Source organism: Raphanus sativus, chromosome 9 (genome assembly GCF_000801105.2).
Source record: "Raphanus sativus cultivar WK10039 chromosome 9, ASM80110v3, whole genome shotgun sequence".
NCBI classification, from domain to species: domain Eukaryota; kingdom Viridiplantae; phylum Streptophyta; class Magnoliopsida; order Brassicales; family Brassicaceae; genus Raphanus; species Raphanus sativus.
Window position 1 is genome coordinate 12,977,720 of NC_079519.1, and position 13,941 is coordinate 12,991,660.

At 37.4% G+C, this 13,941-nt stretch overlaps 1 protein-coding gene, 1 long non-coding RNA gene and 1 other non-coding gene across 3 annotated transcripts; 2 read left to right on the plus strand and 1 right to left on the minus strand.

Annotated features, from left to right (window-relative positions):
• Window positions 1-5,118: 5,118 nt before the first annotated feature.
• On the minus strand, window positions 5,119-6,365 carry LOC130499630 (uncharacterized). The gene is made up of 3 exons (XR_008938526.1): window positions 6,160-6,365; window positions 5,331-6,076; window positions 5,119-5,224 (listed from the first exon to the last, which is right to left on the minus strand). It is a non-coding gene; the product is annotated as an uncharacterized LOC130499630 (long non-coding RNA).
• Window positions 6,366-7,793: 1,428 nt separating this feature from the next.
• On the plus strand, window positions 7,794-8,011 carry LOC130500579 (small nucleolar RNA U3). Its single transcript, XR_008939198.1, has one exon. It is a non-coding gene; the product is annotated as a small nucleolar RNA U3 (small nucleolar RNA).
• Window positions 8,012-12,940: 4,929 nt separating this feature from the next.
• On the plus strand, window positions 12,941-13,545 carry LOC108831996 (uncharacterized protein At4g04775-like). The gene is made up of 2 exons (XM_018605490.1): window positions 12,941-13,099; window positions 13,192-13,545. The coding sequence occupies exons 1-2, from the start codon at window positions 12,941-12,943 to the stop codon at window positions 13,543-13,545; spliced, it is 513 nt and encodes a 170-aa protein (XP_018460992.1).
• The last annotated feature ends 396 nt before the right edge of the window (window positions 13,546-13,941 follow it).

Consider the following 13,941-nt stretch of genomic DNA (forward strand, 5'->3'; position numbering starts at 1 on the left):
TTACAATTATAATACAAAATTCCAATTAAATATAGAAAATGACTCATATAGCACTAGTCCAAGTTTTTATCCCCAAAAGAGCACTCAGGGTCAAAAAATCACAAAAATAGGTTTCATTAAGTGTGTCATTTACCTTTATGCTCCATGATTAATTAAAAAAATGAAAATCATTTTACTCGTCTTCTCCTCTCGTCATCATCGTCTCCTCTCTCCGTCGTCGTCATCGTCTCCTCTCTCCGTCGTCGTCGTTCCTCTCCTCTCCGATGTCGTCATCATCTCTGACTTCTCATCTCCGGTGTCGTCATCATTTTCGGTTTCTCCCTCAGATCTGTCGTTTTGCCGCCGTCTCAATTGTCGTCAAAGTTTCTCTTATCCCTTTGTGTGGTTCGTATCTTTGTGGAGAAATAGTTTGTATTTCAGTGTTTCCTGGTTGTTGATAAGATCGTTCTTGTGTGGTTCGTATTATACGTATGATGGATCTGTGAAATCATGCCTTGTTCTTAAGATGGATCTATAAGATCCAAAAATATTTGCTTTTGTGTGTTTTGCAGAGCTCTGCAAGTGCCAGCGACGACAGAGCTCCGGTTACACGGGGTCAAAGACATCATCCCAATTGCGTCTGGCAAAGGCGGAGTTGGAAAGTCTTCCACTGCTGGTAATATCAGAGAATCTTCCTTAAACTTTCCGTGAGAGAATGAAATTCAAAATGATATTGTGAAGAATGAAAGTATGTAACTTTATGGTTGATTTTAGTTACCTTAGCTGTTGCATTAGCAAACAAACTAAAACTGAAGATTTGGTTGCTTAATGCTGATGTGTACGGACCATTTGTTCCAATCATGATGAGTATCAATCAAAAGCCTCAAGTAAACCAAGGTAAGGTATTAGATGATTCCTATGTGCTTTGTAATGTAATCTCTATGTGTTTAATACAGACCATTTGTATGGACCATTCCTATGTGTTTGAAGCCATAGAGAACAAATGGTTCGTATCAATCAAAAGCCTCAAACAACTCATGATGAGTATCAATCAAAAGCCTCAACCATGATGAGTATCAATCAAAAGTCTCAATCATGATGAGTATCAATCAAAAGCCTCAACTGAAGGTTCAAGTTATATCTTCTTCTTTTTGTTCTTGCAGATTTGGGAAGGTCTTGGAAGGAGAAATGGAGATGTGTCTGAAGATTGCGCAAGAGACAGGTGTTTTAGTGGATCCAATGTATATTTTAGCTGCTTGGGAGAGAGCAACAGAGCTTGTGCAGGAGGACGATAATTCGAGCATTGTAGTGATGCTTCACACTGGAGGCACTCTTGGGATATTTGGTCTTGCTCAAAGATACAAATCTCTTTTCGCCAACTTGAATGATTAGGCTTTTTTTTTGTAGCATACCATTTCCAAGACTTGAATAGACATCAATCTAAAGGTTCAGTTAAGCTTTAGCTTAGTAATCATTAAGTTTTACGTGTTATGCTGTATTTGACTTTTTGCTTTTTCGATTTTGGAAGACTTTATTCAAATTTAGGATAGCTATCCTGAACAAGAATTGTTTTAAGATTGTCTTGATAATTATTTTCTGGAAGGCTTTCCCGAAACTACACAAATCTTCTTGAAATTTTTAAAACTCTACACATTATCACAAGCACAAGCAACATGAGACTAACAATGTCATAAGAAAATTCATGAGCTTACCAAAGATATCAACATGCTTAAGGAGAACAAGACACCAAGAAAAAAGTTTTTCAATTTTGTTATCATCCGATTTTCTGGAAGGTTTTCCTGAAACTAAACAAATCCTTCCTGAAACTAAACAAATCCTTCCTGAAACTTTTATAAACACTACAAAGTTTCACAAGCACAAGCAACAAAAGACTAACAATGTTATAAGTTTTCCTGAAACTAATCAAATCCTTCCTGAAACTAAACAAATCCTTCCTGAAACTTTTATAAACACTACAAAGTTTCACAAGCACAAGCAACAAAAGACTAACATTATAAGCAACATTTCCTTCAATAGATGCAAACAAACAACAAATGAATATGTAAGTAGTGATATAAAAGTAGAAATTAAAGAAACCACTCTTAAATTAAATTTTAAATTTTAAGAAACCATTCTTAAATAATTTACTTTATATCATAACATTTTTCCTTTTTAAATATTAAATATTCAGGCAGTTATTTCTAAATATGTTATTTACTATCCTAACATTTTCTTTTTCTAAATAAATATTAAATTTTCAGGAAGCCATTCTTGAATATATTACTTGATATCCTATAATGATATATATGCAAGTTTTGTTAATATATACATTTTAATTTGCTATTCTAACATATTACATTTTAATTAAAATAATAAATTTTCAAGAAACAATTCCTAAATATTTCATATTGTTATCCTAACATTTTTCTTTTTAATTAAATATTAAATATCCAGGCACATATTCTAAATATATTATTTACTATCCTAACATTTTCTTTTTTAATTAAATATTAAACTTTAAATATTAGATTTCAGGAAGTCCTTCCTGAATATATTACTTGATATCCTAAATATGAATATATTGCATTTTTGTTAATATATACATTTTAACTTGCTATTCTAACATATTGTCTTTTAGTTAAATATTAAATTTTCAAGAAGCCATTCCTAACTATTTCATCCTGTTATCCTAACATTTTTAATTAAATATTAAATAGTCATGCATGCCTTTCTAAACATATTATTTACCATCCTAACATTTTTAAAAATTAAATATTTAAATTTTCAGGAAGCCCTTCCTGAATATATTACTTGATATCCTAATATATTTCTTTTTAATTAAATATTAAATTGTCAGGAAGTCCTTCCTAAATATTTTACTTGCTTTCCTTAAACTTTATTTTTAATCAAATATTAAAATTTCAGTGTAAACATGTTATGTAACATCCTAACATTTAAAAAAAAAATTAATTTTCAGGAAGCCCTTCCTGAATATATTACTTGATATCCTAATAATTTCTTTTTAATTAAATATTAAATTGTCAGGAAGCCCTTCCTAAATATTTTACTTGCTTTCCTTAAAATTTATTTTTAATCAAATATTAAAATTTAAGGAAGCTAGTCCTAATTATTTTACCTGCTATGCCGACATTTTTCATTTTTAATTAAATATTAAATTTTCAACAATCCCTTCATAAATATTTTATTTGCTATCCTAATATTTTATTTTATTTAACTATTAAATTTTCAAGAGATACTTCTATATCCAATGAATTTCTTATATGTGTTCTCTGTTTTGTAAACAATGAACTCTATTTGGAGATTTTTCAATTTTTATTCCTCTGTTTTTATATGTATTTTGTTTTGTAGACAATGAACTCTATTTGGAGATTTCTATAGCCAATGAATTTCTTATAGATTTTGATTATATTGTTTTGGTTGTTCCGGAAGATTAAGTTCCAATTCAGGATAGCCATCTAGAACAAGAATTGTAACATTCCTTACACGCTTTTTGATTTCTTCGAAACTGATTTATGTAATAAAATACACTCATTTTATTTTCTGGAAACACATGTCATGTGTTTAGCCAATATGCACTCTATTGGTAAGAATCATATGAATTTATCTAATTTTGGAAAACAAAATTAATCATTTTGTTAGGATTTATTGCATTTTTTGATAGCATGTGACATATTTAGGATGGGCTTCTAGAACTATTTTTGAGTGCATTTGAAACAAAATCTCAATTATACATGTCATGCTTTAACCAAAATAAGATTTGTACACCATATTGGTAACAATCAAATGAAGTTGTCTAATTTTGAGAAATAAAAAATTAATCAAAGGTTTTAGGATATACTGTATTTAGGATAGCGTGTGTAACATATTTAGGATGGGTTTCCTGAACATATTGAGTTCATTTGAGAAAAAAATCTCAAATATATATATCGTTTATTATTTGATTGTTGGGTTATATCCGGCCTTGATTTTTTTTTCATAAGTGGGAGCAAATACACCTTTTGTGATCTCTAATCTGAAAGGAAGTTTGTTGGTCTGGAATGAGACGGTTAGAAAGATAACTCTCATTATTAAGCTTTAGCTTAGTAATTATTAGGCTTTATGTGTTATGTTGTATTTGACTTTTTACTTTGCCGATTTGGAAGACTTTGTTCAAATTTAAGATAGCTATCTTGAACAAGATTTGTCTTAAGATTGCCATGATAATTATTTTTGAATTGTCTTGTAAGATTTTTTTTCAAATTTAGGATAGCCATCTTTGTTCTTAATTAAATATAAATATCTTATATCGGTTATAATTATAACACTTGGCAAGTATAACACTCTTGGCATAGCGGCTGCACACTAAGATTCTCTTTCCAATAGTTCTCGGGTTCAAGCCTTGTGCTTTCACAATTTATCCTTTTTTAAATAATGACTTATGTTTACTCATTTTAATTTTCTGGAAATCCATCATGAATATGTCTAATGGTATCCTAGATAAGATACATTTATCTTTGTGAATAAATAAGTTCATCTTTCTTTAATAACTAAAGATGTGCGTTCTGAGGTTCAATCCTTGTGCTTTCACAATTTATTCTTTTTTAAGTAATGGCTAGTGTTTACTCATTTTAATTTTCTGGAAACTCATCCCGAATATGACAAATGGTATCCTAGATAAGATACATTTATCTTTGTGAATAAATAAGCTCACATTTCTATACATAACAAAGAGGCGCGATTTAAAGGCCAGACATTGAACAAATGATGTCTTGTAAATGCAAAAGTGGTGCTGCTTATAAAAAAAGAATGTTTTATATTAATCTGTCAATACGTAGATCAAAGCTTAAGACTAGATAAAAGTTAACAATCACTTTACAATCACTTTGCATCTGTCAGAGAGCTTTAGTTCAAAAAACCATGGCATACTAAAAAGGTTTTACAGAGAAAAAAAGAACCTAAGAATGCAGCAAGCATATCTTTAGCTTCTGGACTCCAATCATAACCACAATATCTTCATACACACCAGCATAATCGCAAGACCTGAGTGTTCAACAAAACTCAAGAGGATCATTAATTATATTTCTCAATCAGTGCTTTCAAAATGACACAGAAAGATTTTGTCATTCTATCGAACATGTTTAGGGCATAACCAAATCTCATCAAGATAGAAACTTTTGGAGAAGATAAGATGGATTACCTTAGCTTTTGTACTGCTCAAAGTGAATCACGAATTGCTTTGTTATATCTGTTCAATTAATACAACAAAACAAACTTATTAGTTCTCAAACCATTATCATTGAAGATTGAAGCCTCATATTTGAATCTCATAACTCCAAACTTTGGAATCATACCGAGATGGCGTTGGAGAATCAAAGCTTCGTGATTTTCGTCGGAGTTGATGATAGTGCTCGTCGTCGCCGGAGTTGATTGGGATTCCGTCGTCTTGGTGCCGTCGTCGTTAGAAACATATCGGAGATAATAGAATCAAAGCTTCGTGCTTTCGTTGGAGATGATGACATTATTCGTCGTCGCCGGAGTTGATGATAGTGTTCATCGTTGCCAGAGTTGATTGAATCTCGTCGTCGCCCCGTCGTGAGAGAGATCGGAGAAATAATAATCGTGTGAGAGAGAGAGAGTCGTGAGAGAGAGATATCATAGAAGTTTTCTTATTTTTTTAATATAAAACAAGGGTATTAAGGACATTTTGTCCATTAATGAATGTCATTTTTGTGACTTTTCCCTTCTGGTGTCATTTTTGTGATAAAATTTTCAAAAGTGCTATTTTAAACAATTGCCCTTAAATATACCACTAAAATACTAAACTTACAATTATATATTTGAATATATTATTTATTTTTGGATAATTTTGTTATTTTAGTTAAATTGCTGATAGGTATATCTACATCTTGTTTTATATAGCTTACCATTTATTTTTTTGGTTGATTTTTTTTAAAAAGTATATAATTAATTATTAAATATAAAAATTAGAAAAAACCTACCGCAAAACATTTGAAACACGTCCCCTTGGGAGTCCTACTCCAGTTTAGATGGGCCTCGACAAAATATCATTCGATTTTGTCCAAACTCTCCGTCCGATCTGTTGTTGAGTCCAAATCTTAAATATTATCATCTTATTAGAAAATTAATATGATGTAAAAATTTTTATTAAAAAAAACATACAAACAAGTATCCAACTGTTCATCAGGATCTAGAATATTTAAATATTCTCGTCCAAATTAAGCAAGAAGATCATCGACTGTATATGAAGCATATGGTGCAGATGAAAGGGATATCATCTCAGATGCAGGAGGAGGGTTTTATACTGCAATTGTTCTAATCCTAGTGTTCTTGTCTTAGAACAGATCAAACTAAAGAGAGAGAGAGAGCCGTATGGCTTAGAGATGAATGAATTGTTATTATTCCATGAGTAATGAGTTCCTTATATAGGATTACATAACTTGGAGACAAAGTCTAATAACTTGGAGTAGGGAACAAGTAACTTGGAGTAGGGAACAAGTAAATTTAGAACATTCCATAATAGACATCACACAATATTCATAATACTTCCCCTTGATGTCCATTATGCGTGTAAGATGCTATCTCGTTAAAAACCGAGATTGTAATGCCATAACCGAGATGCTATCTCGTTATCAGCACGAGACTCTAAACCCTAACTAAAATCCGGCGACCACAAAAACCCTAATTTTGGCCGCAACTTCAAACCGCCATATCTCCCTAACCGTGAGGATCCAGACGACGAGCCACCCACCAAACTGAAGCTCTTGACGAGGCGAATCCAGCGCCGCAGACCACGCAGTGATCGGACTCCAGACGCGCCGTCACCTTCCAGTGCAAGCCGCGCCGTCAACAAACTCGGAGATCATCCAAAACCCTAGCCGCCACTTCCTCTCTCTAGATCTTCTTACATCCGATTTTCTCTCTCTCTCTCTCTCTCTCTTTAGTTCGATCTGTTCTAAATCCTAGTGTTCTTGTCTTAGAACAGATCGAACTAAAGAGAGAGAGAGAGAAAATCGGATGTAAGAAGATCTAGAGAGAGGAAGTGGCGGCTAGGGTTTTGGGATGATCTCCGAGTTTGTTGACGGCGCGGCTTGCACTGGAAGGTGACGGCGCGTCTGGAGTCCGATCACTGCGTGGTCTGCGGCGCTGGATTCGTCTCGTCAAGATCTTCAGTTTGGTGGGTGGCTCGTCGTCTGGATCCTTACGGTTAGGGAGATATGGCGGTTTGAAGTTGCGGCCGAAATTAGGGTTTTTGTGGTCGCCGGATTTTAGTTAGGGTTTAGAGTCTCGTGCTGATAACGTGTTCTAATCCTAGTGTTCTTGTCTTAGAACAGATCGAACTAAAGAGAGAGAGAAAGAGCCGTATGGCTTAGGGATGAATGAATTGTTATTATTCCATGAGTAATGAGTTCCTTATATAGGATTACATAACTTGGAGACAAAGTCTAATAACTTGGAGTAGGGAACAAGTAACTTAAAGTAGGGAACAAATAAATCTAGAACATTCCATAATAGACATCACACAATATTCATAACAGCAATTATTTTATTGAAAATTTATTTACACTTTTTATGCCAAAGAGATTATTATCAGTACATGTTTTATACTGTAATTTTCCTTTCATGCATCTTAAGTATTATTAAGTTCGGTTCAAGTTTATGCTAAACTTATTACTTGAAATCAATTTGTAGAAAAATAAATTGAGGTAAACCAATAGATTAAATCTTGTTTCATTCATCAAAAAACTATAAAACAATGAAACAATGCACCAACCTTAAACAACACACACAACTTTATGATCTTACTTGAACATGATATGTTCTATAGGCTTGTACCTTTGTATCCTTGTTTTCTAAAGAGAAATGCCCTAAAAACCTGATGATGAATAGTGGCTGTGCGATATGAATAGGATTAGTGGGTACACTTCTTTTAGGAGTCTCTGCGCTGTAGAGGATTGCTACCTAGTCTGGGTTTAACCAAGGCTAGAGTGGTCGCAACCTTGTCTAACAAGTTCTCATTTAAACTATATCAGTTTGAGTAATCGAATGATCTTTTGATGTAAAAAAAGTTTGTAGACAAGGAGAAAAAATCTTAGCTATAACTGAAGATCAAAATTCATTTTCTCTAACCGAAATCGTTTAAGAAAATTTTGATTATTAAATAAAAAAGATTTTATTACCCCCTAGGACACATTATGAGTTTCATATATCAAGAAAAGACACAATCCACTTGAAGATCACTTCTTCTCTAGTCAAAGACTCCACTGCCCCTAAGACTAATCGAAACTAAACCGATGGTTTCGCCTCAAACCAAAAAGTTAAACCAATATCCATTAAACCAAACCCCAACCCTTGTCTGTTCATTTTCTTTCATTTTCCCAATTCTCGCACTCTATCTTTCTCTCCCAAAGAAGCGGCGGCGACGACGAACCCTAATTCCCGAATCTCGCCTATCTGTTCGTTCAGTCCCAGGATTTACCAGTTTGTCGGTTCCGACAACTCATAACTTCTTCTCCCGATATGAAAGGTACGATTCCTTCGACTTTCTGAGTTTTTTATTCCTTCGACTTTCATACATATTTTGAAGTTTTGCTATCGTTTGACTGTCATTATAACAATGTGCTTCCAACCAGAGTCTTTTCTAGGGTTTGTAATTGTCTTTTCTAGGGTTTGTGATCGTGTTTTACTTTTGTTTACTTCCAACCAGAGGTTCACACTGTCTGTCAGTTTTCTTTTGTTTTTGTTCTTAGTTGAGTTCTGTTTTGATACTCACGTACTGGAGATCCATTGTTTTGTAGGACAAAAGAAGAGTAAACCCGACAAAAGGCTCCCATCCAGGCTCTTCGCGACAGATCGATTCCCCACCGGTCGCCATAACATTTTCTCCAAGCCAGACATTCTACCTTTCATTCAGAATGTCCTAAAGGACACGGACGAGCTGCAGTACATCAAGAACTCTTCCTTCGGAGGGCTGTTTGATCTCCCTGCACGTCAGTGTCCTGTCTCCTGCAAACTTATCCACGCCTTTCTCACCAGACAACTTCTTTGCGAGGACAGGCACACCTTGTGGTCAGTTTTTGGAAGCGACGCCGTTCGTTTTGGGCTCCAAGAGTTTGGCACCATCACAGGGTTACCATGTGGTGATTTCCCTGCAGACTACGAGATCGAACTAGAAGACCAGAGCAAAGCCAACAGTGATCCAGACTGGATTAGGCTGCTCGGGAAGAAGAAGTTTGTCACTATTGCTGATCTTCGGCACAGACTCGAGAGCGACATAAGGATGCCACGGCGCAAGAAGTTGCAGATAGCGTTGATACTAATCGTCGACGGTGTCCTTATTGCTCATCAGCAGAAGACACGCCCTACTCTGAAGTATGTCAAGATGGTTCAGGATGTGGACGCTTTCTGCCAACACCCCTGGGGCAGAGAATCATTTCTCAAGACCATCAATTGCATGAAACCGCCATTGGATTGCGAAGATCCTGCTGGTGAGCTTGTCAGTCTGCTGAAACAGGAAACATACCGGCTTCAGGGTTTTCCCCTAGCGTTGCAACTCCTAGCATTTCAGGCCGTCCCTAGATTGCAGTCCCTAATCCCAGCCCCCTTAGACACGCTATCAATAAGTGATCTTGAAGAACCCCATCTTCCTGTGCACGCGAACATCAACTACAATGACATTCTACGCGTGGAAGCTGAGCAGGATGTAAGTACTCGAATTAGTTTCTCAATTTTTGGTTATTTTTGCAGAACTCAGTCAACCTGTTAGTTTCATGTCTTGTTGCAGAATAATCTATATATTTACTGATGTTAAATTGTCTGATCGTTCTGTTATTTTTTCATTTGTTTATGCAGCTTGCGGTGACCTCTCTGATACCTATCCGCATGCAACCACAACATGAATGGGGTGTCTGGCCTGAAGCCGCAGTTGACGCCCGTGTAACCTACATGGAGAGCCTCATATCGAACAACCACCTATTCAAGAAGCATCTATGGCCTGGGGGTTTTAGGGGCTGTCCTAAACTGATGTATAAACCTCCAAAGGAGCAACCAGAACCTAGGAGGCATGTTCTGAAACCCACCAAGACCATTATCAAACCATCCTCTTCCCGCAAGCAGAGAAGGATCAGCAACTACTTCTCTAGAACAGCTTCGAATCCCAGCAACACCAACGACCAGATTATCGGATTGTTGACTACGGTTTCCTCCCAGGTCTCAAAACTTCGGAAAGATTTCAAGGCGATGCGACAGCTGATCAAACGCAGAAAGACACGGAGCCACAGCACGCGAACAGCTTTTCACACAGTCATATCGTCTGACTGCAAAGCTAATCTTGAATCAAGAGGCTGTCAAACCGAAAACGAAGAACAAACTACAGAGGCTAAAGCACCTACAACAGTACATTTTCTATCTTTTTTATCTTTAACAACAAAGTATGCTATTACACATAACGAATCTAACTATTATCGTCCACTCGTAGGAATCTCCTACACCTATGGAGGAAGACCCGACTCACTGCAACTCACCTGTTATCAGCCAATACGGAGCTCAGCAATACGGCATACGAGAACACAGATCCCCCGTCCACATGAACCTTGCACACACAGACCTGGAACCAATGGACACTGAACACAACCTTCCTGAACACAAGAGCCCTGCACACACAGATTCTGAACCCAAGGTAACTGACCTCCGACTTCTTGTCCACAACTCTCCAGAGCCCACTACTTCTTTTCCACCAGTTCCAGAAGGCACTACACCAGTAAAGTCCTTACCACTCGCAGCTTCACCCTCTGCCACTCCCCCTGGCTGTACACTCCGGAGTCGCCACCTGTCATATACAAGTCAGAGATCTACACTGCTGCTGATCATCCTAACAGTCCTGCCTTACACCACCTCCTCAATGAAGGTCTTGAAATTTTTGATCCAATAAGTCCTGACGCTTCATCACTTGAAAACCCACGTTAAGACACTTCAACGAGAAGAGATGATCAACCTCCACCACATCCTATCACTCCAGATACCTCTCCCACGAAAAGCAGCGGGTTTGAAGAGCATGCGGCCACAGTCAACGCCTTCGCTGCAACTGCTACATCCAGACGGATCTCAATACCTAAACTTAACTTCGACCAGAGTCAGGTACTGATCATTCTTCTCTCTTTACCGTTGTTTAGGCCCATTAGGACACAATGCTTAAGTCCAAATCTTTTCTTGTCCAGGAGGATAATGCGACGGATGATTGTACTGAGCTGAGCGACTCATCACCAGCAAGGCCGACCCCAATGCATCAGCCTTCCGAAGAGGAAGCGTTGCTCGCAGCTGAGCTGTTTAATTGTACGTCTGTTCCAGCGATTTGCCTCGTTCCCCCCCCCTCCCAGAGACGATGTGGGAACGATTCGACTCCACTCTCCAAACAAAACAGCATGTGTAAGTGAATCATTATTTCATTAGTAGCGTTATAAATCTATCCGAAGGCCCTAACAGAATTACATTTTGTGTGTCTAATGTCCTTTCACAGGTTGCACATCACTCCCTCTAAATTCGACTTCTCCAACAAATTCGTGCTTGAGATAGCGGAGCCGCAGAAATGGGTTACCACATTTGTAAGTGTCACGATAAAACCATCTCGATATGTAGTGGATGTTATCATATTGTCTAGTAGCTATTGGAGGTTGTTTAGTTTCAGATGAACACTTATCGCGTATGTTGATTGTTAGATTGTAGGCAACAATTATAAAAAAACATACGGAAGCTTCTTGGGATATTTGGCGATTGTGTACTTGTAATAGTAGTTCCTGATTGTTTGTTTTTTTGCTGTTTATCTTCATGCAGCACATGGAGATTTTGATGTACATGCTCGCAAGAAGGCACCAGGTACTGCTTGAGAGGGAGAAGCTTGCGTTCAAAACACCATTCCTAACGTCAAGTATTCAGGAGGTGTGGAAGAGGTTCAAACTGATCAGAAGGAAAGACAGATTCAAATGGGACAAGAACCTCACAGACTTGGTGCTTAAGCCGGGGGGGGGGGGGGGAAGTGGATGGAGGATGTTGTCACCATATACACCCCAATGATCTGGGGGGATAGACACTGGGTTGGCCTGGCGATAAACCTCGACATGGGATACGTCGAGATCATGGATCCCCTCCCATCGCTTTACGGTGATAAGAAGGTTGTGAAGTTTATGGAGGCTCTACTCACTTCACTTCCCTACCTAGTCAAGAAGGTCGCCAAACCCCAGCAGACTCAGTTCCGTGGTCTTAAGCCCTTTTACTGGAAGAGGATGAAAGACATCTACATAAACGACCGTGGAGGTGATTGTGGACCCCTTAGCATCAAGTTCATGGAGCTCCATGCTCACGGTGATCCAGATCCACAGATGTTAGGTCTCACAGACACCAATGTGGACGACATGCGCAAACAATACGCAATGGATGTCTACAAGACCATCGTTCTACCTGCCTATCATGCCCAACCAATGCCTTGAACAAAGATTGTGTCCTGTTACTGCTGTTGTTTCGATTCACCTCTCTCTCTCCATGACTATTTCTGTTTCTGTTACTTCTGCGTAGAATTCTCTTTGTGTTCCTAAACTATTTTCTGCTTCTAACTACTACTTTTCTATCTATTAATCGTTTCCTAGTGATTGGGTTCCATGTTCACTTTGTTTTTTGTTTAAATCCTAGATTTTTGATCGCTCACTCTAAACTAAACCAATAAACAATTTTGAATCTTTCCAAAGATGACTACTCAAAAAACAAATTAAGAGTTAAACCAATTAAATATGTCCATACCGTTTGGTTAGACCGGCATCAACAAACCGGTCTTCTCCGTAAACACTTTCTCTTGCTTAAATCGTCTCATCCCATATCTCAATTAGGGTTTCACCTCCAACGCATCTTCTACATAGAGAACTCGTCCCTTCATTCAGATCCCCTCTCCAGATCGATGAGCACCTCTTCATCTACGTCTTCCCGATCGGCGGCACGGAGGACAGTCCACGGCGTTCCCATTAAATGTTGGTGTGGCAAAGGACTCGTTGTCTGGGCTTCAGAAACCAAAGAAAACCCATTCCGCCGATTCTACCGCTGCGAAGTAGCACTTCAGGTAAATTCTACCGACACATACAACACACCACCCAAACCACACTAACTGTTATGATTATGATATCGTTTGGACATTTACATTGATGATTTCAGAGGAAAACAGAGTCACACCTCTTCAAATGGGAAGACGAAGCCATTTTAGACGAAGTTAGGATGTTGGATGCGAAAATCATGGATCTCATACACGACATTCAGACATTGAGCAAAACCGTCTCTGAACAGATAGATCTACACAAGGCTGAGTGTGTGTTCAAGGTGGATGAACACATCAAGCAGATGAAGCAAGAGATTCGTCAAGCCACAAGACTGATGAAAGAAGAGTTTGAGGCTATCGTGTCTTCAAACACGTTGGTAAAACCGCTTGCCGACAGTGGCACCACCCACAACTTTCTTGCTGCTGTGGCAATCGTTGGAGCAATCGCATGCTTATATTGGAAGTTCCTTTAAACTTTTTTATGGCTCTATAATTCTCATCACTTAATTCTGTTTGTAGTAATGTTATCTCACTAGCCCATACTATTTAAGAATCAGATTATTGCTATGTAAGAATCTAAAATGTTTCTCAGTTCCCAGTAGTGTCTTAATGCTTACTCCCTTGTGTTCGGTTTACATTTGTGGACGCAATTGCTGTGTTCGAGAACGCCTGTACTGTCCGAACACAAATTATCATAAGAGGAAGTTGGTTTACTCTATTCTTTACAACTTTGTGTAGGTTCTCAATTCCTTCATTCAAAGGATAAACTAACTCCTAATTTATGATGTCTTAGCATAAATACAATCCGATAATTAATTTGGAAGAAACTTAAACAAAATATGGAACTAAGTTAAACAAAATCCTAACTT

Excerpts from the sequence above, each read along its gene's own strand:
- LOC108831996 (XM_018605490.1), top strand. The coding sequence starts at position 12,941 with ATGAGCACCTCTTCATCTACGTCTTCCCGATCGGCGGCACGGAGGACA. Across the intron at positions 13,100-13,191 it reads GCTGCGAAGTAGCACTTCAG|AGGAAAACAGAGTCACACCT; the intron begins GTAAATTCTACC and ends TGATGATTTCAG.